Here is a 25,215-nt window from a genome sequence, read left to right as displayed (position 1 = left end):
CTTGGGCAAGTTCCCGCCCCGACTGCTTCTCAGTTTCCCCAGGAGTCCTTGGGTGTTGGAAAGCGGGTCTTGGGACACCGCTCCAGCTCGGCCGCCCCGCCGGGAGACCAGCCGGGCGCGCTCCTGCCGGGCTCGGCAGCCGTCTGCGGGCGCCCCGCGGTGCAAGCCCGGCCAATCAGCGGCCGCGGGGCGGGCGGGGGGGCGGCGCCGCGCGCTCTCAGCGGAACGCGAAGCAGAGGCGCCACCGCCGTCCCGAGGCAGACCATGCCACGCTTACCCGTGCTCATCCCGCTCCTGCTTCTGCTGCTGCCGCCGCTAGCCCCGGGCCTCGGGCTCCTGGGCGCGGGAGGCCGGCGCCCCGCGTGCGGTCCGTGCCGGCCAGAGCGCTGTCCAGCGCCCGGGCGCTGCCCCGAGCCGGCAATTCCAGCCCGCGACGAGTGCGGCTGCTGCGTGCGCTGCCTGGGCGCCGAGGGCGCGAGGTGCGGGGGGCAGGCTGGCGCGCGCTGCGGCCCCGGGCTGGTGTGCGCGAGCCGCGCCGCAGGGGCGGCGCCCGAGGGCACCGGGCTCTGCGTGTGCGCGCAGCGCGGCGCAGTCTGCGGCTCCGACGGCCGCTCCTACGCCAGCGTCTGCGCGCTGCGCCTGCGCGCCCGGCACGCGCCCCGCGCGCACCCCGGCCACCTGCGCAAGGCGCGCGACGGGCCCTGCGAGTTTGGTGAGTTTGGCTTCCGACGCACAGTGCAGAAGGTTGGGCGGGTGGGAAAAGAGGGACCCCGACTTTCTGGGGTGTGGGGCGAAGTATCTCCCCTGCACCGCGATGGACAGCGCTGTCTGGGCCTCGGTTTAATCTTTGGGTGCAGTTTTTCTTACCTGGCAGGGTGCTCAGGGAGACTGCGTGGGGCAGAAACCCACCTCCTGCATCATCCCGTACCAAGCTCATAGAGACACCAACCACCGCAGGCCTGACATGTTTGCCTCCACGAAACTGGGAGTTTAGGGGAGGGGTCCTTCAAGTCTCCGGGGGTCCAGTACCGGACCTGGCTGGGGGATGGGTTGTTTGAATGGAGAGGGATGGAAGGTGAAGATGCTGGCGGCGGAGGAGCAGCTCCACGTGGCAGGACCCAGTAGTCACTTGGCGAGCACGGGGGCTGGGGCCCTGCAAGGGGGTCCTGAGGCAGCTCCTACTTACCTCCCACTAAGGTCAGACCCTTGGAGACCTAGGCTCTAAAAAGATTATGGTGCCATCGGGGCAGACCGGGTTTTGTGGGGCTAAGGCTTATACAGTGTGGAGGGTCCCACTTTAAAGGAATGGAAAATGAATCATTGCTGGGGACCTAGACACTTAAGCCTCGTTAACGTCACAGTAAAGTCCTCTATGGGTGTCATTGCTGCCCACCCTCTACATGTAATTTTTAAAAATTAAACAAAAAGAAACCAAAACATTAGTATAGCGATGCCTACTGGCCCCTCAGGTGTTGGAGAACTGCCCGGTCTATGCTGCCTAGAGGGGCAGTAGAGAGTCTCGGTTGAGTGAGCTGGTGGTTGGGGAGTCCCAAGGAGCCCCTCTTGGGGTTCTGGCCCACGCCTGGAGACCAAGCCTAGGCCTAAATGCCTAAGTCAGTTTGTAGTGGCTTCGGCTCCAACAAGGAAACCTTGCGGGTGGGGACAGGCCTTAACAGGTGTTGGAAAGTTTCTAGTGTTATTTCCCCGCTAGTATTCCAGGTAGATGCAAGTCCAGGAGACCCAATGGGCTGTTGGAGCTGGGGCAGGAAGGCTCCTGTCCTGGAAACATGAAAACCACGTGTGGCCTGTTGAGGGGGCTGAGGCAGCTGGGAGCACAGGAAAGTCACCCTTGGCTCTTCCTGGTTGGGACTCACATGGAGGCTGGTGCTTCCGGTGCTGCTCTTTCCCTGAGCAAACTGGGGCTTATGCAAACTGGGGCTTATGCCTCTGAGTCGTGTCAGCCCATGTGGTGCCACTGTTGAGGTCCCTTCCACTTTGAACCTTTGTTTTTCCCCTGTCACATTTCAACAGTTCTGTCTCCTTCCTTCTTCTAGTTCCTGTCACTAGTTTTTTACAATCTGCTTTCCTCAACAGTTAATTCACTGGCAGTTCTCTTTGTCTCCAGACAGGTAACACTTTCACTCCATGTGCAGGAGACATATGCTGACCAGGTCCCCAGACTCTAACCAGTGTGGATGATCTCAGATGATTTCTCCCTGGAGTGGCATTCTGTTCCTAAGAGAGAGATGCCGTGAAGATATTTAGACCAAATCCGTTATTATGGGGAGGAGACTGAGGCTGAGAGGAAGGAGGTGGGCAGGGGACTCAGCCAGGGTGACCAGTAAAGCAAAACCTGCTCCCAGGTCCCTGACACCCTATTCCATGCTCTTTCAGGACAGGATAGGATAGTGTTAAGTCAGGCAGGTGGTGGTTGCCATGGTTACCAGAGTGAGGCCAGATGGCAGATGGAAACCCCATACCCCTAATTCATTGAAAATTACCAAATGACAAGTAAATGTGACAGCCCCTCCACTCTGATCTATGGGATCTGAGGCCCCCCTCAGGCGTAGGCCCGGGGCGTCAAGATGTTCACGGGACCAAATGGAGGCAATTCAGAAGCTCCTTTTAATGATCTCATTAGTGACAGGCCTCAAGCCTCCCCAGAATGTACCTCTTCTTCCCCACCGGAGATTGTGTCATCTGTCACGGACCTGGCACTATTTGCCCATCACTTTTTGACCTGAAATGTTTGTGTGGCCCCTGCCTTGTCCTGGTGAAGCCTGAAGGGTTGGAGGGGGGAAGCAGGGGAGGGATCTTTTGTAGCTAGTGAAGGCAAAGATGGGACTTCACTCTGTGCTGCCCTCAAGCCATCCCCTATTCAGAGGACACAGCAGGAGCACTTTTTAACAATGCCCCTGGGGATCCTGGTTGACGGGAAGCAGACTGTGTCAGAGCAGCAGCTGTTCTGCTTCAATACAGTAATAAACCCAGCCCATCTTCACTCCTTCAATATTCGAGCTCCTGGCTTTTAACAGAATGAGGCTTCTGTAAATACATATTAGGTTCTGCACGAGTGTGGGAGGTGTTCTTACACATGCCTCTCCGGGGCATTTGGAAACAGTTTTCAGGTTTAAATGCTTACCTTCCCCATATGCTCTGAAATGCCCCAAAATGCCTAATAATGAGAGTAATCCTCTGATCAACACACACTTATTGAAGACCCACTGTGTTCCCACATAGGAAATTCTTTACTGTTGGAAATCACATTTGCATTCTATCTTCTTATTAGATTTTTACAACTACCCTGGCCAAGTCTCACTCCCATGTAATAGAAGGGAAAACTGAGGCAGCAGAAGGGAATTCCCTGGAGCCAGAGGGCTGGTTCCTGGCTGAAGTGGGGCTCCAGCCTGGGTTTTCCTTGTTCTTTTCAGATGGGGCCCTCTGGCAACCGATTAGGAAGGTGCTGCACATTGACTGCTCTTAAGGGTTTCTCCGTCTGGATCCATGCTGTTTTCCCCCCAAGGCTTGTTGCTGGTTCCTCTGTTTAGCACTGGGTGAGGGCTCCTGAGAGGAACAGAGGTAGCTCACTGAAGGGGAAGCATGTGAGAGGAGCCTAGAAGGATGGGTAGGAAATCCCTGCACTGAGAAGGGGGCATGGGGAGGCACAGCATGAACCAAGGCATGGAGGTAGAAGGTCCTATGTCTCCTGTGAATAGTGCGCTGGCTGCTTGCCACCCAGTGGATGGCTGGGGAGGAGGTGAGGCTCCCAGTAGTTTATGGCAGGGTCATTGCAAGCCTTGAGTGCCAGGCTGAGGGCTGAAGCTTCATTCAGTACTAAGTTATCTATCGGTTGCGTTTCTCAACTGTAAGGTGGCATGGCGTCGTGGTCGTTACTGCGTTGCTCTCATTATTTTAAGAGCCTGTTGTACATGTGCACCCTGACCATTTGCTAAAGTTGGGAGGGAGTGGGATCCTGCAGACAGCAGGTGGGGGTCATGTTTTGAATCAGATCGGAACAGGGTCCCTTGCCACTGCCCACCAGGACAGTGAGCCCCTGAAGCTTCAGTGCGCTCTTGAGATCCTGAATCTTAGAAAATTCACTTTAGTTGACATTCCAGCTCCACTTGGAAATCTGTCTTTGCAAGGCATGTGTAACCAGGGGAGGCAGCAAATGCCACTTTGTGAGAGGGACAAAGAAGGGGGGGGCTTGTGCGCAAAAGCCTTTCATGCCGAGGGAGGGGTTGAGGTGCAGGCTGCGGGGAGCAGAATTAAGCTGTTTCTCATTGCACATTGTAACCTGACTATTAGCATAAATTATCAGGGCTGTTAGTGCGTTGATCATGAAACTCTTTGGTGGTGCGCTTTGTCCCACAGGCAAGTGGGGTCCTGGGGGATGACTTTTGATATGCTTTCTTTCCCTGGCACCATTAGCTTTAAAGAAATGTCAGCGGCATTTGGGGAGATCGTTCATTCCAGCCGTCAAGGACATACTTAGCTTACGGGGCAGGGGGACAGACCAGCACATGCTACAATAATACTATCGATCCCTTTCATTTGTACAGACCCCCACGGTTAATAACACAGTCACAGCCGTTCTCTCCCTTCACCCTGGAGGCTGTGGGCCAAACTCATCATCTTCATTTGCAGATAAGGAGGAAACAGTTAACAACTTGTCCAAGCCCCTCTCGTTGGTGACTGGAGCCCTGGATATTTGGGTTTCCCTTGGGACCATTTTGCCCACCCACAGTGCTGCCTTTGTTGGGGGCACACCTTGGTGACTATTGTCTGTGGCCTGATGGGTGGGTATGTGCTGTCCCAGCATTTCCAGGGCTACTGCTGGCATGAGTAGAAGGAAAGAAGTATGGAGCAAGGAAGGGCTAGCGAGACAAAGCTGGCACATTCACAGCTTGGGCTGACCAGGCACCATCCTCCCTCCTGAAAGCCACATGACTCGTCAAAGGCAGGTAGAAAGGAAAGCCCTAGCTCTCCAGGGGTGTGGCAGCTCTGGCAACAGTCAGGCGAGAGGCCCCAGGCTCGCCCGAGGAAGGGCTATGAGCCATGGCCTCTGGAGCCTCTGAGTCGGGCCCCTGATAGGCTCGCTCACCAGAGGCCAATAGAGGGTCTCAAGCAGGCAAGGCATCTTCGAGAAGACTATCCTTGGGTAGCACAACCTGCCATGTCCTCAGCTCCGTGCATGGAAGCCTTTTTAATTTATAAGGGGTCTTGTAACTGTTCCTCACAACAGCCAATTGGAGGGAAGGGGAGGGAGAATGGACTCCCATGCCCATTTTAAAGAAGAAGGAACTAAGGCCAAGTCACAGCACTGGGATGTGGCAGAGACAGGATTTGAAGCCGGGTTCCTCCTGCCTGTGGTAGTCACGACGCTGAGTAACCCAGTGCCACACTTGCATGGGGACAGGTGGACTGGGAATGCCCTGCTAGTGCTAAGGACTCACCCCCATTTGATGATTCTTCACAAGAGCTGTTCCCTCGGGGTGATGGCTGGACAGAAAAGAGTTGAGTAGTAATGTATCCTTAGGCCTGCTAGCAAGGTTGGCCCTTGGCTAGTGTCTGGAAACTTGGATTTCGGGAGGGTTCCCATGCCCAGAACTAATAACGGTGGCTCAGTGTACCTAAACTGTACAAAGGGTGCTGCACACCTCTCCTTCTGGGAGTCTGGAATGTTGGTATACAGTAGGCAGAGGACGCCTAGGTGACCGGCCACTGATAAAAACTATCAGGCACTGAGTCTCTAGTGAGTTTCCCTGGCCAATGGCATTTTGTACATGTTGTCACAATTTGTTGCTGGGGAATTAAGTGAGTCCTGTGTGATTCCGCTCTTGGAAGTATCCACCTGATTTCTGCAGTCTGTGCCCCCTGAGCCTGTTCCCTTTGCTCATGTGCTTTGTCTCCTTTTGCTGTAATGAATCTTAGCTGTGAGTAAAACTCTGATGAGGCCTGTGGTCCTTCTAGCAAATCATTGAACATAGTGGTTGTCTAGGGGACCCCCAACACAATCCCTAAAGAATTCTCTCTATTCCTGGAATGGAGTCCATACAGAATAACAAACGTTTCATTTTAAAAATCAGTGTGAAGTTAAGGGACTCTGGGTGCCTGGGTTTGAGCCCCTGCTCCTCCAGGCCCCTCACCTTTCTGAGCCTTGGTTTTCTCATTTGTAAAATGGAGATAAATGCAGGATGTAAAATGGAGATAAATGTGAGGATGAAAGAGCAGTGCTGTACGTGGGATGTCGCGTAAGGAGAGGGTAAAATGGGGAACAGAGTTCGGAGCCAGACTCCTGGGCTCACAGCCCACCGTTTAAGGCTGGCTGACCCTGGCTAGCTTCCCCAGCTGGCAGCTGGTGAGATTGCTGCAAGAGCCAATGGGTTAGTTAATAAGAGTGCCCAGCACACCGCAAACTCAATGTTAGCCGCGGGACTGTGACCATTATTACTATTACGACGAGGAGGACTAATTGTAAAGAGCTCTTATGGATAAAAATGTTTTCAATTTAAAATCGGACATGTTAAAATTAAAAACAGATTACCAGTACAAAGAGACACATGAGGAAAATTTTCAAGATAACAGAACTGTTCTATATCTTGGTCATGGCACCGGTTACACGACTGTATGCATTTGTGAAAACTTAGAACTGCACACCAGAAAGTGACGTACTGTATGTAAATTTAAAAATTTGAATGTCACTTTGTCATCGAAAGCCGGGGGCTCTTTTGTAAAAGAAATGATATTTTCTGCCATGAAATCAGTGGCAAAGACAGTATTTTCCAAGCCAGTCTCCCTTAATTGTGGTTATTGAAAGGGAGGGAGCGGGAAATGCAAAGAGAGAGAAAGATGAAATGTGATTTACTGGCTTATGCATTTAGGCCTGAAAGGGATTGATGGAATCTCATTTAAAATTTATGACTTTACATGAGTAAAAGTAAAACACATTGATTGAGTGTCCCTTTGGAATCTGTTGAGGGCTTTGGAATAAGACGTGGTTCTGATTGTTCCCACGGTGAGCTGAGCCATTGGAGGACTGGTTTGGACTCCAGGGGAGACAGCACTGGCAGGAGGGTGTGAATAAATCACACTCTCTTTGTCCTCCGTCGCAGATGGGTCTCCTGCCGAGAGCAGGGGTGTTGTGGTTCTTTGTGACAGCCAGGCAGGGGGGCTGGGGAACGCAGGCAGTGTTAGAAGCCTAGGATCTTGGTTCATTGGAGGGACTTTCACTATCTTCAGGGATGTGGGGAGAGCGTCAGATAGGCACAAGTGAAGGAGTGGGCTGACCAGGCTGAGGGGGAAGAAAGCAGCCTGGGAGGAAGGAGGACAGTGTCTTTATTCAACTCACTGGAGGCCTTTGGGCACACGGGACTGTAGGTCTCCAGAGGGCAATCCTGGGATAAACAGGAAGGAGTTACAGGGAGGCAGGTTTTAGCTCCAGGTGAGGACAAGCTTTCTTATCCGTAGAGCCCTCCAAAGGATGGAAGGGTCTGGGTCCGTAGATAGTGAGCTCTCTGTCACTGGTGGCATGCAAGTGGGGGGCTAGATGAGCACATTACAGATGCTTAGGCACAGGCTCGTGGGGAGCTGGGCCCTTCCAGAGTCTCTGTGACTCTACAACAATTTCCCAGAGATTTTTTTGGTACCAGCTTGACAGGGTCTGCTTCCCAGTCTGTCTGAAGGGGCCAGACCAGTTTCATTTCTGTGCCCTTTCAGTCCTATTCCTCTCCCCTTTTCCTCCCGCCTCTGTCTCCTCTCTTCTCCTTTTCCCCTCCAGTGCTGGCCTGCAGGGCTGTCCTTGGGCCACCAGGCGAAGCCCCAGGAGTCCAGAGACCCTGCATTCGGATGGCCCGGAGAATGACTGTGTCTGCTCTTTTGTCATGTGTTTCTTCATCCCGTCATCTGTTTAGCAGACCTGCTCCTGATCCCCACTTGCAGGTCGTGTTAACTTAAACCATCGCTTCCACACTCATCACATGGTACCATCAGCTCAACAGCCCTGTAAAGCACAGGGTGTTCTCTGCAATTTACACACAAGCAAAACCAAGCAGAGAGCCTTTTCCTCACCAGGCTTCCACCTTTCACCTTGCTCAGTCCACCATGGGAACAGACGCGCGGGTGGACCAAGCTTGCCTCCTGGTGCAGGTGAGACCAGATGGAAGCACCTGGACTGCAAGGCAGGCTGTGATTCAGCAGGTCAAAGAGGTGCAGACCCCTCGGTCTACCTGGGGGGTGCTTCCTTGTGGGGGCAGGTACACTGAGGCTCAGATGGAGGGCTAAAGGCTAAGGCCAATGGGCCCGAGTGAGCAGAGCAGATGCCAGACAGGGAGGAGGGCAGCGTGTGGAGTATCAGCTAAGAACTTCTAACTCAGACGCCCGTAGGCTATCTCGTCCCATCCCGAGAGCCCACACCCACCGTCTCCTTTCTGTACTGTTCTGGCAGCCTAGAGCCACAATGCCTGATTCCAGTCTCTATATGGCTTCCAGGCCCGCAGCTTTGCCCTGGGGGTGGGGGCGGGCGGGGGGCGGGTGCAGATGTAGAGGCTGTGAGTCGGTGATATGCAAACGGCAGCCTTGAAAGGACCGAATGGGGTGTCAGCTCCAGGGTGGCTGCAGCTGTCCGGCACGGCATTATTCTCTGAAACGCCCTTCACCCTGCGAGTGGAAGGAGAAAAGCCCATCTGTTCGAGGACTCAGCCGTTGGTGAAGTGACACCAGCCCCTCCCGACGCCCTGTCGTGTAGTTGAGCTGAAAGCAGATGGCAGCTGGGGCCCTGGGAGAAAGTGTGAGGAGACAGGAGCTCTGCCGCTGACATGCTGGGTAACTTTGGGAAGTCGCCTTTCCTTTCTGCATCTCTGTGTCCTGTTGGCAGAACAAAGGCAGCGGAGGAAACATGTAGGCATCTTTCCAGGTCTAAGGCGAGCTCCCGTCCATGATTCCTTGCCTGAGGGTTTGTTTTCTCTGTGTGGAGAGCTTTCGTCTGCCATGGCGCCCTCACGTTAGACTGTCCCACCAGGCGGTCTGCAAGCAGGGGATTCTAGAAGTGGGGTGCTTGGGACCTGGCAGGGTAAAGGTTGTGTTCCCTCATCATCTTCCAGCTCCTGTGGTTGTCATCCCACCCCGGAGTGTTCACAACGTCACTGGGGCCCAGGTGTACCTGTCCTGTGAGGTGAGGGCTCTGCCTCCCCCGGCCATCACATGGAGGAAGGTATTTATATCCAGGAACTCGTGTGTGCGTGTGTGTGTGTGTGTGTGTGTGTGTGTGTGTGTGTGTGTGAGAGAGAGAGAGAGAGAGAGAGAGAGAGAGAATTTTTTTTTCTTTTAAGCATGTTCGTGTGTATGTATTGATATGTGGACTCGGGATTTTAAAAGGATATCTTATATACCACACCTGTCTGCCTGCTTTTATGCTTCAAGACCTTTACCCTAAAAAAGGGGAGTTGTCATCCTTGCTGTGCCATTTGCTCCCTTGGCCACTGGCTTTCCAAGCAGTTCTGCTGTTTATCTAGCCTCGATCAGCAGGAGTGAAGTTAGAGCCTACTTCCCTGGATCTAGGTTTTAGAAAGACTTGGCTGGTGGCAAGTGACCCAATCCGATTCCAAAGCTACGTCTTCCTGCAGATGAGTTTTTGAGAGACTAGCAGGGATCACGGCATATGCTGCCTCTTTGTCTCCACACCCTGAGAAGGGCCATGCGATTCTGAACTGCTGTGCGAGACAGCGGTGGTGTCCACCCCTTAGCTGCCCATCGGGTATGCTGTCTGTACACCCGTTTGGGTTTTAAAAGTGACTGACATTTGAGCAGGAATAAGACGTACTGGGGTTTCAGCCTTTGAGTCAGTGGGAAGATGAAGACAGCAAGGAAGTCTGGGGCGTCATCTGTGTCCAGAAACACTGGCTAGACCACTCCTGGCTTTCCTGTTCTCTGTAGGTCACACAGTCTCCTGAGGGCACCCAGGTGCTAGAGGACCTGCCTGGGGACCATGTCAACATAGCTGTGCAGGTGCGCGGGGGCCCTTCTGACCACGAGGCCACAGCCTGGATTTTGGTGAGTATCTCATCTGTTTGGGATTACAGGTATTCCTGACTGACCCTTATAGAGCACCCTTTATATTTCTATGACAGTTTATATGTTTCAAAGCTGTTCTTAACCATTTCTCACTGGACCTTACAAGAACTGTGAGGAAAGCAGGGCAGGTAGTGTAATTCCGGTGAGCGTAAGTGATCTTCAGTGACAGACAGAACTGTGGCCCCGCAAAGCCATCCATGTCCTAATCCCTGCAACCTATGAATATGCTAATGTTACATGGCAAGAGGGGATTCAGCTTTCAGATGGAATTAGGGTTGCTAATCAGCTGACTTGAATAAGGAAGTGACCCTGGATTATCTGGGTGGGCAGTGTTATAAGAGTCCTTTAAATGTGGAAGAGGGAGGCAGGAGAGAGCAAGCCAAAGAGAGTAGTGTGAGAAACACATGACCCGCCCTTGCTGGTGTTGAAGAAGGAGGAAGGGGGCCATGAGCCAGGGAACACAGGCAGCCAATAGACGGGAAAAGGCAAGGAATGGACTTTCCCCTTGGGCCACTAGAAAGAAGGCAGCCCTGCCGACACCCTGGTTCTAGCCCACTGAGACCCATTTGGACTTCGGACCTCCGGAACTATAGATAATCAATTTGTAGTATTTACAGCCATTAAGTATGTGATAATTTGTTACAGTAGCCATAGGAAACTAATTTGCTTGCCCACAACCACGTGGCTGATGAGGGCAGATGGCACATTCGTGTCCTTTCATGGCTCTTCTGTGCCACGTCAGCAGTTTCGCTAAGATGAGGGAATGCCATGTATATGAAGGAGCAAAGGGGTAATGAGACAATGTTGAACGAGTCAGTCTACCTCTCTGAATCTCAGTGTCCATGATTGGAAAAAGAGGGCTTTGGACTGGACAGCGGCCACAGGCTCCATGACCCTAACGTCTCCCCACTTTATTACAAGAACATGTGGAGGAAAAGGTTATCTCTGGTATTAATTTGTGAAGGCTGCCTCTATCCGCAGCACTTGAGACCTATTCCTTGGGCAATAGCTTTTTGTTCTTTCAACTTGTGTTTTCCTTCTAATTTATACCTATCACGTTCAATAAGCGAACCAGGTATTTCACAGGCAAAGGCAGGAATGCAGAGGAAACATTAAAATGAGAGCCACGATAGAGAGGCTCCTGAGAAGGAAATTTCATTTTTTCCTTGGCAGCCAAGGCAAGAAGAGAAATAAAGTGAGCTCTAGGGTATTTTGAAAAGGAATAAGTGTTCAGACGTATCATTAAGACTAAATAAGGAAGTGATTTTGCTGTGCCACATAGAACTGTATAAACTTGCCTGTTTTATTTCTAGATCAATCCTCTGAAAAAGGACGATGAGGGAGTGTACCAGTGCCATTCGACCAACACGGCTGGGGAGGCCCAGTCGCACGGCACGGTGACAGTTAGCGATCTGAATGCATACAAAGCCCCCTACTTCCCAGCTCCAGATGACCGCATGTGATGGAGTAAGTGCACTTTCTAATTCATTTTCAGAATTTAGATACCGGTGTCATAAGAAATGGAGATCGCTTTATAGAATGTGTAATAAAAAAGAAGAAAAATACATAAATTGAGGAAACCAAAGGAATGCGAAACAAGAGTAGGAACATATTACCATTAGCAGATAGAATCTCTGGTATGTTCTATACACATATCCCTCTGGGCTTCCCACCTAGCATGTGACAGGAGCTGTGAACATTATGGGTGTCCATAAGGTGAAGAGCACCAGTTGTTTCCTTCTGTGTCTGAGACGGAACAGATTATTTCCTCTGGGTCCCCCGAGAGAGGGCACTGAGAGAGCAGACATTGTCATTGTCACAACACCCCTGTGAAAATGTGCCCACAGGGGAGATAAAGTGAGCGTCATTTGTCTGTGTCCGGGTTCTTCCTCGTTGGCAGCTCTGCCACGTCCAGGTCACGCCTGCCTGTCCTCAACACTGTGGCCGCTTAGCAGCACATCTGCAGAGCATCTGTGTCTCCCTGGGCCAGGTGTCCCTCTCTACCCCAGGTGAGAGCTGGGGTTGCAGCTGTCCCCCACCAACAGGTGGGCTGTGAACTTGGGAAATGAATCCCTTCATTAGCCATCTTTTGCTGCTTGAACAATCTCCAAACGTCGCTGGTTCACAGCTACCAACATTTATCTCTTGCTCACATTCTGTCATGGCTGCAGGTTGGCTGCGATTCTGCTCCATGTGTCTTCTCATATGAAGAGCCAGCTGGAGGAGCAGCCCCAGTGTGGAATATGTCCACTCTTAGGGCAAAGGGGACCAGCAAGAGGCCAAGCCAAGCACACAATCTCATTTAAAGTTTCTGCTCAGATGCGCTGTACGTCCATTAGCCAAAGCAAGGCACACCCGGCATTAGTGGGGTGGGCAGAAGTCTGCTCTTCTCACAAGAAGCCAAGGGCAGGAGGATATGACCCACTTATAGGATCAGAGGCAGGAACAGTCGCAAACAGACACCAAAACCAAGGCCTACTGACAGGTTTTTGATAGAGCAGGAAAAATTAGAAACAAGTTGGATAGTTTATGAAAAGCAGAAAGATTTTGCTGTGGTATTGTAATCCATATTATTCCATATTGAGCCACCACTGTGTACAAGGCCTTACATCAGGTCAGTAGGGAATGCACAGAAAACCAAAAAGTGAACATGATTAAACTACAAAGAATGCAGTATTAAGGAAATACAGAGTGTGTGTGAGTTGGAGGCAAGAGAAGCAGCTGAGAACTGGGGAAATAAAGGAAGACTTCATGGAGCTTTCCTGTAGGGTTGAAGGAGGGGTGGATGCAAGTAGTTAGCGTTCCTAGAAACAGGGAGGAAAATATAAGGTATACAACCGTCAGATCTATAGATGATATAATACAGAATTGTGCACCTGAAGTCTATGTGATTTTACTAACCATTGTCATCCCAATAAACTTAAAAAAAAAACAAAACCATCAAATAGAAATTCAGTTAGGGGATGATTCTTAAAGTTACCTCCTGATACTTGACCTTTTGTGTTTTATGTATATATGTATTGTTATAAATGTATAATAAAAGTCAAATATTAGGACTTTTATATATATGTGTGTATACTTGTACACTTGTATATATATATGTATGTACATATATATGTACGTGTGTATGTTTCATATTTTAAATATATATATATAATTTTTAAGTATAAATATGTATATATTTTTTTAAAACAGAAATGACACCAGTCTTTGAATACGGTCTATTATAGATGAGTTTTCAAAAGGGAGCCACAGAGAACCATAGAATTAAGACCATCACCATGGCCCCGTTCTTGAGTTCCCTCTCCAGCATGCACTGTTGGCTAGCTCTTGCTTGCATACCTCCAGAGATGCAGAGCTCACTACCACAAGACAACCATCTTTGGATTTTCTAGCAGTTGGAGGTTCTTCCTCAAATTAAGCTGGAAATCTGCCTCCCTGAAATGTCCACCTGTTGGTCACACATGTACTTCTTGGGCCCCAACAGGGCCCCTCTACTCCCCACCCGCACTACTCCTTGCTAGGAGAGATTTAAAGTTAAGGACCATTTACCCCTCCCTCCATTTAACACACAGTTGACTGTGACAGAGCAGGCTTATCTTCGCTAATTCTTTTCCCTCTTTTCTTCTAGGGTCTTAGAAACATTGATCACAGGATGATGGAAAGTTAAGTCATGGATGGTTTTGCTTTGTGAAGAGCTGGGAAAGCTGTTTGTAGATGACCCCTTTTGTATGTTCTTAAAAATTAGACACAAACTAGCTTCATATGCAGATGTAGTTTTTAGCAGGGAAAACACTGGGGAAACAGGCTGCATGTAGCTTTTTTATACCTTTGAAATGAATTGCTCTGTGAGAATTTTTTTTGAACTACTCCCTCCCTGGGAAGATCACTTTGTGGTATGTTTGTACTTCTAAAGGGCTGAATGAGGCATGTGTCAGCTGTGACTCTACCTCATTTGTGTGCAGCTGATTAGTGGATCTTTGTGACTTTGTGTTCTGTCCTCTGCCTGACCTGTAATTTGCTGTGTGACCTGGACAGGTTGCTTTCCTCTCTGGGCCTTGGTCTCTTCACCTGTGACTGTGGCATTTGGACCAGATGTTACCCAGTCCCTTCGAGCCCTGCCATCCTAGAGTAAGATGGCCCTATTGAAAAACTACGGGAAGTGTGGTCTTAACATTCTTTTTAAAATGGTATTCCCTCAAAAATAAATGCCATTGCTTCATAATAGGGTATGGACAACTGGCTATATATTCCTGCTGTTTTCCCATTTTAAAGAGATCTAGTCCCAGATGGGACACTTCACCAGACTCGGGCCCCTGGGCTGGCATTTGGGAACCAAGATATCCACTTGTTAACAAGCCCAGCATTCTCTAACTGGATGGGCAGTGGAGACCTGACTTCTGGACATCAAATTATAAAAATGGGGTCAGATGTGCTCTCTAGGCTATTGAATGAGAGTGCAGTAGAATATGTTTTACTTAGAGATGTTTTGACCTTACTCAGGAATAAGACTCTCTTTCTTTTTTCTTTTCTCAATGAAGAAAGGAGGAGAACATTTAATATCTGGGCTAAAAAAAAAAAAAAAATCCCTTAGATGATTAACGTTTTTTTAAAGTCAGAATTGGGATCTCACATGTCGATAGCCCTTAAAGTTCATGAAGTACTTTTCCCCTGTGGTCACTTCCCAACTCCAGGACAGCAGGCAGGGTGAGGATTAATGTCCCTCCCCCTTTACAGGTGAAGAAACCAGGCTCCGAAAGCACAGCACTTGCCTAAGATCTGAAGGCCTCTGGGAAGGACCAGAACTCAGGGCGCTTGGCCTTCCTTGGCACCTTTTCCACAGCGTGTGCCACTTCTCAGGATCATCTCATAACTGTAAAGAAGAGGCTGCCAATCCACAGGTTCCGGGATTCCTATCCAGGCCCATCACAACTTTCAAAGCTCATCCTCATGCTGCCCACGGTGGGCATGACATTTTGGGGTCCTTTTTGGAATTGCATTTTCTGTCTTTAAGGCTGGCTGGCTCAGCTCTTAAGTACTGGGTTGGCATCACCCTGACATACTACGCCGCAGGAGACTGGCCTGGGAATCCAGAAACATGAGGTCCATTTGGGAATTCATCCCAGGCTTGCTGTGTGACTGTGCAAGTACCCTTTAATTTCTGGGCCTTGGTTTCCTCATTTGAATAAGAAGGGAATGAAACTAGATGGGCAGTTTTCAAACTTTAAAACATTGGAACCCCTTCTTTGGATGAAGTTAGAATCGAAACTGATCAACCTGGTTGCTGTTGGAGGTCGGGGCTGCCAGGGGACCTGCCCACAGCCTCTCTGTATTCAGCACTCTTGCCCCTCTCCCAGCTACCCCACGATGGTTTCTGTATCCAAGGTCTGCAGTTAATTCCTCTGTGATTTGATGGTTGATAAGACACGTAGTAAAACTGTGTCGGGGGAAGAGGGATGCTGAGACCTTGGGGAAGGCTCCTGCATCTGCTAATAAGCACAGTTAGCAAAATCAGTTGAATCCGCTCAAATTTGCCCGATCAAAATTGGACAGCTGGTTCTGTAGACCCAGAGAGCAGGGTAGACGGAGACCTGTGGTGACAGAGCTGAGCATCAAGACTGCATGAGGCTGGGGAAGCGTCATAACTGTGTGAAAAAGTACTAATAATAAATGTTACGCTGTCTGAAATGTTCACCAAAACCAAAAACACGATTGTTCCAACCTAATGACTTATCAGTGGTGAGAGCCCCAAGACTTCTGCAGAGGCTTAGAGGGCATGTGCTGTGGCCGTTACCGGTTGGAAACAGGGTCCCCAAAGCCTGTGTTTCCTACCCTGTTTTCATAGATGTGATGATGTCACCTGACCCCTGCACCCTGAAAATAAATGTTTTGTAAGGACAGTCTTTGTGGTCTCTTTGTCTTTGGAGTGCTGCTGTAGGCGGTCCAAGTCCCATTGATACTTCTCCACCATCCCTTATGCATCTTGCCTTTTTGTTTCTTTTGCTTGTTCACATCAGCTCCTTCAATCCCAATCCTCCGTACCTCTCACACCTGGGCTGCGGTCACAGCCCACCTGGTCACCTTGTTTGCAATTTTTCACTAGCCCTAATTGTCTACTCCTGGCCTGATCCTTCTAGCTCTCCCTGAACTTGGGTCTCCCACTGTATAAGCATTCTAGTATTTAATTCACTCACTTAGATATGCCCTCTGTCATCTCCCACAAGCACATGGAGTGGCATTCTCCAGAGGCCAGAAGGGTACAGACGCTGGCAATGTGAAGGTGGGTAGGACTTGGACCCGCACTTACCTGAGAGTCAGTAGGGAGAAGTGGGATGAGACTGCAGTCCTGTGTCATGCAGGGAGTCATGTGGGGTCTCTGGTCCCGCTCCCCACGCAAGAACGCAGGACATGGTGAAGCCAAAAAGGAACATCCACGGAGCCATAGATAGGGGAGTCACACCACTATAGTCTTGCTGGCGGCTGGGTTGGAGACACAGGAAGCAGGAGCCACATGATCTGCAGCCTGCCATCTGCTTCTCTGCCAACCAACCAACCCCACTTGCTAACTGCAATCCACCGTGCTAACTGCAATCCGCACTTGCTAGCTCAGCCTCCATCTTCTTGCTAGCCCCCATTTTCCTGCTAGCGTAGCCACGGCAGTTATATTAGTGGCCAATGGCTCACTGGTTACAGCTGACAGCCAACTAGCCACAGCTGATGGCCATTTACTACCTGAGCCAGCACCTTTCCACGTGAGTGCGAGAGCCTGGAAACTGCGCTCCTGGCTCTGTCCCCACACCTGCCAGGCAGCACCAGGTGTCTGCTTTGTGATTGGAGCTATGGGAAGATTGGGGAAGATCATGGAAGACTTCCTGGAAGAGGAGAAGAGGAGGCATATGAGCTGGGGATTGGAGTGGGAATGGGGGATTCCTGGCTAGGGAAATAGCATGTGAAAGGAGCAGGGGTAGAGAAGTGCAGCGTAGTTTATGAGGGGTGACCAGTGGTGGCTGCTGGGAGCTGTAGTGGCAAGTGGGGGGGGTCTTAGGCCGTACCCCTAAATGCCACCAGAGGAGGTTGGACTTGCTGCTGTAAGCAGTTGGCAGCCTAAATCTCGGTCTTCTGTTGTCAACTGAGTTACAACTAACTGGGCTCAAGGAAGATAATTCAAAAGCCAGTTCAATTCCAAATGTACCCACTTCCCACCTTAAATTAAAAAAGCCTGAGTTTTAGTCAAAATGGATTTTTTTTTCCTTCAGGTTTTATGGTACTTTAATCCTATGTCTTTAAAAAGACATTGCCCTCCCCACATCTCCCCCAGGGATGCGTGATGCAGGAAAAATTAATAAGAATGAGCAAATGAATCGACAGTGCCCAGTCCCTCTAATGCATTTCCTCGCTCCCAGCCTTCACCGGGGCCTCTTGAACATTAAATCAGAGAATGGTTAGTATGTGGTACTTTCATTAATTAAGGGAAACTAAAGTGCCCTGGTGTCTGCAGCTGAGTCGGATCCGGGTACTAGCCCTCACGAGGCTCAGTGGGGCTGACTTCTCCTTCCTGGAGTGTGAAGTCCACTCGGTCAGCTCTGCCTCTGGGTTCAGCTTTGTCTGCCTCCGGGGACTGAGAAGTGTGTGGTACCAGCAGGCAGAGTCACCTGTCTCCTCTCGCTATGGCTGTCTCTTCCTCATGCCTAAATCTCCCCTGTGGTGTTAGGGTGTGGCTGGCTGTGGAGGGAAGAGTGCAAATTGCTATTACTAGGAAGTAGGGGTGGGGGGGGTGGGGACAGAAGCCTCTCGTCTCCATTCATAACTTCACCCACCACACACATCTGCAGAGCACTTACTGTGTGCCAGGCTTCTCTCAGTCTGCACTCGATTAAAACCTACTGAATACATGAATGAACTCACCACCTTGCCCGCAAACCTGCCCCTCCAGCTAGGTTCCCTTTCGCAGTGCCGGCACCACCACCCGCTTGGTTCCCAGCCAGGAGCGTGGAGTCACCTGCTGGCTCCCAGTGTCTTCCACCCATGCTCACAGCTGGTCAGGTCAGCACCCCTGGCCCGGGCAGCATGTCCTGAGTGGCCTCTGGCCCCAGCTTGACCCCTCGACCTATCCTGCACACTAGAGCAGAGCCAGCTTTAAAACCCAAAGATGATCCTTTCACTTTCCTTTGAAAACCTTCATGGCCTCCCGTGGCTAGATAACATGTCAACTTTCCCGCCAGGTGTACAGCCTGTCCCTGCCTCCTCCCAGGCTTTGCCTCCCTTCCTCTCTCTTCCTCACACCGTTCCTGGCATCCTCCATGCATTTCCACAAACTCCATGCCCTTCCCGCTCCCAGGAACATTCCTCCTGCATCTCTGCCTGCTTACCTCCTTCTCATCCGGTAGGATCCCGTGTTCCTCTCGCCTGGCCTTTCCCTTGGGCTGAGCCGGGCAGAGTACGGTCAGAAGCCCTGACTTTGCGTCCTGGCTCCACTTCCTAGCTGATCATCTCTGGGCCACTGTTGATTTATCAGGTGTGAAATTATACTAAGTGCCTGAGGGTCATTAGATGCATTACGTGAGATAATAACTATCGTGGGGGCCTTATCAACATTGTGGGTGCTTAATACTCTGTGATCTCTTGTCCTCTGCACTTCCACTTATTAGAGCACTTTTCCCCTGTTCTGTAGTTGCCTCTCCACCAGACTATGAGCTCCTACAGGGCAGAAAGTGCCTCATTCAATTCTCTGTCCCTACAACCTGCCTAGAGCCAGAACCTTACTTAGCCTCTAAAAACAAACAAACAAACAAAAACAACAATAAATGATCTGAGCAAATTAATTAACCAGGTGCCCACCAGAGGTCAGTCTTACACACCCAGAGTAGAATCAACCCAAACCAAAGCTCTTAAATGGCCTGGCATCTGAGATCTGATCAAGGGAAGCATTGTGACTGTGTAACCGAGCAGCAGCCCTGCTGGATCCAGTATTAGGGCTCTTCAGGCATTGAGGTTGGGTTAGATGTCTCAGTTTGCCCCGTCTGGCTTATCGTGTACTGGGTCCAAATGAGCGACATTGCTAAATCTGTCAGTTTCCACTTCATGTGAAACAAAAGGGCAACCCCACGGCCTCCTTTCTAGAATTGTGTGAAGCCTCAGTGGCATGGAAAGGCACCTGGCATAGATAGCGCCTGGCAGAGTAGAGCTTAATGTAAGTTTGTTGAATGGGTGGGTGCCCCCGAACTGTACTCCCTATGACCGAGTAAAGGCCTGCAGGCAGTGTCCGCACTAACTGACGCCCAGCTCCACCTCCCTGCTCACAGGGCCCTGCGTCCAGCATGTCATGAGTGCAGAGGGGCTACAGGGGCTGAGCTCACTAGGAATCGGACCTGTCTGCCTCTTTAGGCTCAGAATTTCAGGAATGGAAATAAGAGACCTAGAAGATTGTCCTTTCCCAGTCCCACCCCATACTGGGACACCCGGTACCAAGTTTCTCCTGGTTTAGAAGAATGGAGAAGCAAATGAGGAATGGATCTGTTCAAACACTGAGATGTCGCTTGACAGTCATTAGAGACCCCCACCCACTCACCCACCTACTCATTCCCACTTCCCCATTTCATTAGAACTTTCACTACTGTGCAAAGTGCCAACAGTCTCCAAGCGTAGATGAAAGGTGCACTTTGGAGGACAGTCAGGGTCACCCCAGCCTTAGACAAATGGCATAGAAAGGAGGTCCTGGGAAGGGGAGATGAGGGGACTAAACAGAACCTGAATCCTCTGGAAGCAGTTTCAAGCGAACGCCAAGGTCAGACACTGAATAAAATCATCTCGATGCCTAGGTGATAACAGGATGCTGACGAGATTTATGAGCAATGTGATAGAAAGGTGGAACACGAGGAGAGGGGATCGGCATTCTGTTTCTGTGTTGTGGCCTGCTGGATTGGAGTTACTCCCATCCATTGTAGACTCAAGACTAACAATAAGCATAGTGAACTCTCAGGTTTGAACCTCTGAAACCCCTGATGCTGAGATTGGCTTGAGCGGTGGTGTGTTTTGGTAGAGTTTGGGGGACAATGCCAGTGGAAGCCTTGAAATGACATCTGACATGGACTTACTCCAGGCCGGAGGTACCAGAGCTTTTCTCTGTAGGTCTTAAAGTTGCACGTTGTCACCCAGACAGGGGAAAACAAAATGAAAACTAGAAATATCATGGAGGGGACTTTTGCACCTGGCTGGGGGTTGACCAGATGACTAACTGGATCTCTTCCATCCCCAAGACCCTGTAAAACATTCAGCAGCAAGAGAATATTGATACAAAATTGGTTTGCACACAGGATGTGTGTTTATTTTAATTTTCAATCGAAATCAATTTACATATAAAAATTCACCCTTTCAAAGTATGCAATACAGTGCTTTTTAGTATACGAGTATTCACAAAGTTGTGCAACCATCACCACTATCTAATTCCAGAGTATTTCAAAACCTCCCCCACCAAAAAAAAAAAAAAAAAAAATCCCATACGCATTAGCAGTTACTTCCTATTCCTTCTTCCCCAAGCCTCGGCAAGCACTAATCTACATGTCTGTATGGATTTGCCTATTCGGGATATTTCATATAAATGGGCTCATACAACATGTGGCCTTGTACATCTGTCTTCTTTCATTTAGCACGTTTTCAAGGATCTTCCCTTTTTGTAGCATGTGTCAGTACTTTATTCCTTCTTTTGATGGCTGAATAGTACAAGGAATATTCCATGGAAACATTCTGTTTATTCAGTCAGTAGTTGATGGACATGTAGGTTGTTTTGAGCTTATTTGAAGGGAATGGTTACATATATGCATTCTTTGCCATTCCTTCCCTCAAATTAAAGAAAATCGGTAGCAAGACAACTGTTGGCTACTTAGAAAATGAAAAGCACCCTTGTCTTTTAGGTTCAGCCAATCAAGAAGGGGGCCAAGATTTGACATCCATCAAAACTCCCATGTTTGAGGTGAGTTCATCCACTAAGTCAGCAGGTTAATCCCTGGGGAAGTCCTTGGATCAGCAGGAAGAACTAAAAGTCCAGATCAGTGGTTTTTAACCTATCTTCCTAAGTTATCATGGAAGTTGAAACTCAGGGCCTCCGAGGGGCTTGGGGCTGGGGCGCAGAGGGAGAGGACTGAGCCCTGCCTCCCACCCTTGCTTTAGAGAAGCTCTGGTTTTCATCGTTTCCTTAGTTGAGGTTCTAAGAGTTCACTCGTAACAAATAAAGGGGATAAAAAACGTTCGGCACCTACTGGTAGGTAGTAGTGGGCACGCTGGCCTGGAGTCAGGTCTCATGGCGGCCATGCTTAGGAGTTCTTCTGTGGAACCTTGATGGTGACTGTCTTCACTTCCGTGTAGGCCTTAAGCCCGTCCTCCCCCAGCTCCCTCCCATTGCCAGACTCTTTAAAGCCTCCAAATGGCGTGTGGCAGGTGACGATGTTGTAGGTGTTTACCCACACTGTCCCCGCTTGGAGAGCCTGTGTGAAGTACATGGCCTTGTCCAGGTCCTGGGTGAACACAGCAGCAGCCAAGCCGTACCTGGTGTTGTTGGCCCTCTCGATCACCTCCTCGATCTTCTTGAACTTGAACAGGGGCTGCACAGGTCCAAAGATCTCCTCCTTGGCGATCCTCATGTTGTCCTGCACACCACCAAAGACCGTAGGCTTGATAAAGAAACCACGATCCCCAAAACGCTCCCCACCGCAGAGGAGTTTTGCCCCCTCCTTCTGGCCAAGCTGGATATAGCCCAGGATTCGTTCAAACTGCTCCTTGTCCACCTGGGGCCCCTGCTGGGTGTCCAGCTCAAAGGGGTTCCCCACTTTCCTCTGTTTAGCTTTCTCCACAGTTCTCTCGAGAAACTCGTCATAGATGGATTCTTCAACGAAGGTCCGGGACCCCGCACAGCAGCACTGGCCCATGTTGAAGAACAGGGCTTCGTGGCACTGCTCCACGGCGTGGCCCATGTCAGCGTCAGCCAACACTATACTAGGGCTCTTCCCGCCCAGCTCCAGGGTGACTCTCTTGAGATTGGACTCGCCAGCTGCCTTCTGGATGAGGTGGCCCACCTCCGTGGAGCCGGTGAAGGCCACTTTGTCAATATCCATGTGGTGGGCGACGGCTGTGCCTGCTGTTGGGCCATAACCTGTGATGATGTTCACTACCCCGGGGGGGAAGCCCGCCTCCTTGATGAGGGAGGCCAAGTACAAGGCAGAAAGCGGGGTCTGCTCAGCGACCTTCATGACCACAGTATTGCCGGTGGCCAGCGCCGGGGCGAGCTTCCAGCCCTGCATGACCAAGGGGAAATTCCATGGGATTATCTGGCCACAGACACCAACAGGCTCATGCCGGGTGAAGCAAAAATGCTCACCATCCATGGGGATGGTCTTGCCGTGCCACTTGTCAGCCCAACCAGCAAAATACCGGTACACCTTAATGACCTCATCCAGGTCCAAGACATAAGACTCCTGGAAAGGTTTCCCATTATCCAAGGTCTCCAGGGAGGCCAAGTAGACGCGATCCCGCTCCACCAGGTCGGCGAGGCGGTTCAGCAGCCGGCCCCGCTCGGAGGCATCCATGCGGCGCCATGGAGACCCTAGGCGGAAGGCGTCGCGGGCTGCTTTCACCGCCCGGTCCACATCAGCCCTGTCCCCTTCAGCCACGTGGCCAATGACCTCTCCTGTGGCAGGGTTGACTGTTGGGAAGGTCTTCTTGCTGGCTGCATCTTGCCACTCATTGTTGATGAATAGCTGGTTGTAGTGGATGTCTGGGTTCTGGATAGGGTTTGGGAGAGCTGCTGCTGAGGAGTACGGGGCGGTCCTGCCACGGAGGCAGCGAAGCCAGGGCACCAGGAAGCGCAGCATGCTTACTACTCTGGAGAGGGGCAGGAGGAACCAGGGGGAACAGGTGAGAGGGGGCCAGGTGGTCCCCAAAGGTGCACCAGCTCAGATGTCCCAAGATTCTAGCGTAAAGGGGTATCCTTGGAACAAACACGGATTGTAAGGTGTACAAAGGCCCTGAAGAACTCTCTGGTCCAACTTCCCCATGTCCCATCTGTCCGCCAGCTCACTCCCTCACCTCTTCCACGTCTTTACTCAAATGTCACCATCTCAGCAAGGCCTTCCCTGATCACACTTTATAAAGCTGCAACTTTCTTCACTTCCAGCACCCTCTATCCCCCATACTATGCTTTACTTTTCCTCATCTGACATACCAAATAGTATATTTACCCGCTTATATGTTTATTGTCTGCCTCCTACCCTCCCCCCCAATAAAACATCAGCTCCATGAAGGCAGGAATTTGTTTTTCCTGTTTTGTTCATTGCTATGTCCCTGATGCCTGGAATCATGCTTGCTACAGAGCAGCTGCTTAGTAGCTAGTTATTAAATGATATACTCAGGAAACATTAAAATTTCCACAAAGGCTTTTTAATTGACCTAAGAAGGGAGTAGGAAACAAAGGAACTCAGAGACAGAGTTGTTCTCTTAGACAGGGGTTTGCTTCACTTCACCTCTGTGCCTCAGTTTCCTCACATGTGAAATGCCTCATGAAGTGATGCTGAATGGGGTCAAGCACATAAAAGCCTGGCACATTCCACCCAGGACATCAGAGCTGGCAGCACCCTCAGAAACCAGGCTAGCCCAGCCTCCCAGGCACAGGTCTCAGCTTCCCAGGAGTGTAGCAGCTGGGAAAACAAGGGCGTATTTATTGTTGCCTACAACTCTGAAAACAGGGTAGACTTGATTAAAACAGCAACTGTAAAATTTAAACAGTATATGAAATGTATTTAATGAAATCTAAATGGTGTAGAAAGTTCCTGGATGCACTGAAGCAGTCACTCTCCAGCCACAAGGGCAATACCTCCACCTCTGCTCTCACTTGAGTCTTGCCACACCCAGCAGCAAAAGGGAATTGCACCTGCCCTACCTCCCCACCCCACTCCATCTCCCCACCTTCTGCCCCTGGGCAGGGAGGGGAGCAAAGATCATCCAGAAAAGCACCCCATCCAGGTCCTCAACTCAGTAAAATCAATGCTGCCCAGGAAAGCCCTCTCTTGGGGGGAAACTGAGCCAGCAGACCTGTCAGGGGTGTACTCAGGTTCCCCTCTGCTCAGGGTTCTGCCCCATGCTGGGACAGAAGCACCCTTGGATCCAATAGGCCTGGGTTTGAGGATGGAGGGATCCCTGGGGAGGTGGGCGTAAGGAGGAGTCACCAATCCATGGGTGGGAGTGGAGGGGCTAAACGGGCAGGATGGGTGGTCACAGACCAAGGCTGGGAAATGCTTCATGCCCAGCTAAGGCTAGTCCTACTCTAGGGGCCTGGATGGGGTCTGTCCTGGCACCTCCACTTGCATATAGAAGATCACTGCTCACTGGTGCACCAGGCTTTCCAGTTTGTAGGCCATCTCAGCAGTTATCTCACGGAAACTCCTGGAGTGATCAGAGCAGATGATGACCCCCATTCTGGAAGAAGGCTGGGGACCAGAGAGGTTCAGGGGCTCACGGAGGACACATAGCAAGTAAGAACAGGAGGGAGCCTTATCCGGGGTTCCCACAGCCCTAGTTTTGTGTTTCCTCCTGACTATGGGCAATTTCTTCGGTTCCCTGTATTAGTACCCACTGTGCCAAGGACCAGACATTCTCGCTGACTGAGGACCAGCTGGCACCCACCTCACCCTTCCTGCGGGGAGGGGGCGCGCGTCCTGACCTCTTGGCTACAGACAGAGGCCCTTGGCCGGAGTGGACTGGGTGGGCAGGAGCGTTGAGGTCCAGCTAACCAGGGAAAGCCTGGGGGTGGGGTGGGGTGGGGAGAGCGTTCTACGTCCTGGACGCCCAACATGCGCCACCTCAGGACCCTGGTGCAGGAGAGGGATGGGGAGCGTGGAGAGGGTCCTACAGTGGCTGGGCAGAAAGGTCCGCCCCCAGATGGGGAAGCCAAGGCCGAGGGAGGAAACCTCCATCGCGGAAGGAGCTGCGACCTGCCCCAGGGGTCTCAGGGGAGAAGGGCACTGGTTACCTGTGGCAGTCTCAGGCTCACGCTCAAGTGCAGGCTCACGCTCTCCAAAGTCTAGTCCAGCCTCTCGCCTCGCTCAGTCCTGAGGTCAGCGGCCGAAGAGGCTCCGCCTGTGCGTGGGGCGCTGAGAT

At 50.8% G+C, this 25,215-nt stretch overlaps 3 protein-coding genes across 5 annotated transcripts in view; 1 reads left to right on the top strand and 2 right to left on the bottom strand.

Moving 5' to 3' along the window:
* LOC308505335 (stimulated by retinoic acid gene 6 protein-like) overlaps window positions 1-415 on the bottom strand; it is a 47,229-nt gene extending 46,814 nt beyond the window's left edge. Inside the window, exon 1 of the mRNA XM_081067376.1 lies at window positions 278-415. The gene's annotated coding sequence lies outside the window, so the exon portion shown is untranslated. The remainder of the gene's footprint in view (window positions 1-277) is intronic.
* IGFBPL1 (insulin like growth factor binding protein like 1) lies at window positions 253-21,037 on the top strand. 3 transcript variants are annotated; one of them, XM_081067380.1, is made up of 5 exons: window positions 253-712; window positions 9,102-9,211; window positions 9,934-10,050; window positions 11,385-11,538; window positions 20,982-21,037. In XM_081067380.1, the coding sequence occupies exons 1-4, from the start codon at window positions 265-267 to the stop codon at window positions 11,532-11,534; spliced, it is 825 nt and encodes a 274-aa protein (XP_080923506.1). In that variant the 5' UTR covers window positions 253-264; the 3' UTR covers window positions 11,535-11,538; window positions 20,982-21,037. The 3 variants fall into 3 exon arrangements, with proteins under 3 accessions (XP_080923506.1, XP_080923505.1, XP_080923504.1); XM_081067379.1 differs by lacking the exon at window positions 20,982-21,037 and adding an exon at window positions 14,809-14,940; XM_081067378.1 differs by lacking the exon at window positions 20,982-21,037 and adding an exon at window positions 13,703-14,641.
* On the bottom strand, window positions 20,361-25,215 carry ALDH1B1 (aldehyde dehydrogenase 1 family member B1). The gene is made up of 2 exons (XM_081067377.1): window positions 25,088-25,215; window positions 20,361-22,944 (listed from the first exon to the last, which is right to left on the bottom strand). The coding sequence occupies exon 2, from the start codon at window positions 22,932-22,934 to the stop codon at window positions 21,381-21,383; it is 1,554 nt and encodes a 517-aa protein (XP_080923503.1). The 5' UTR covers window positions 22,935-22,944; window positions 25,088-25,215; the 3' UTR covers window positions 20,361-21,380.

This window comes from Rhinolophus hipposideros (assembly GCF_964194185.1).
Source record: "Rhinolophus hipposideros genome assembly, chromosome: 11".
In the NCBI taxonomy this organism is placed as follows: Eukaryota; Metazoa; Chordata; class Mammalia; order Chiroptera; family Rhinolophidae; genus Rhinolophus; species Rhinolophus hipposideros.
The sequence above is the reverse complement of the archived record's forward strand: the minus strand, read 5'-3'. Positions and strand labels throughout refer to the sequence as shown.

Bases quoted from the DNA above. Each gene is read 5' to 3' on its own strand.
- IGFBPL1 (XM_081067380.1), top strand. From the start codon at position 265: ATGCCACGCTTACCCGTGCTCATCCCGCTCCTGCTTCTGCTGCTGCCG. The intron at 713-9,101 runs GTGAGTTTGGCT...ATCATCTTCCAG, and splicing joins CGACGGGCCCTGCGAGTTTG to CTCCTGTGGTTGTCATCCCA. The intron at 9,212-9,933 runs GTATTTATATCC...TGTTCTCTGTAG, and splicing joins CGGCCATCACATGGAGGAAG to GTCACACAGTCTCCTGAGGG.
- ALDH1B1 (XM_081067377.1), bottom strand. From the start codon at position 22,934: ATGCTGCGCTTCCTGGTGCCCTGGCTTCGCTGCCTCCGTGGCAGGACC.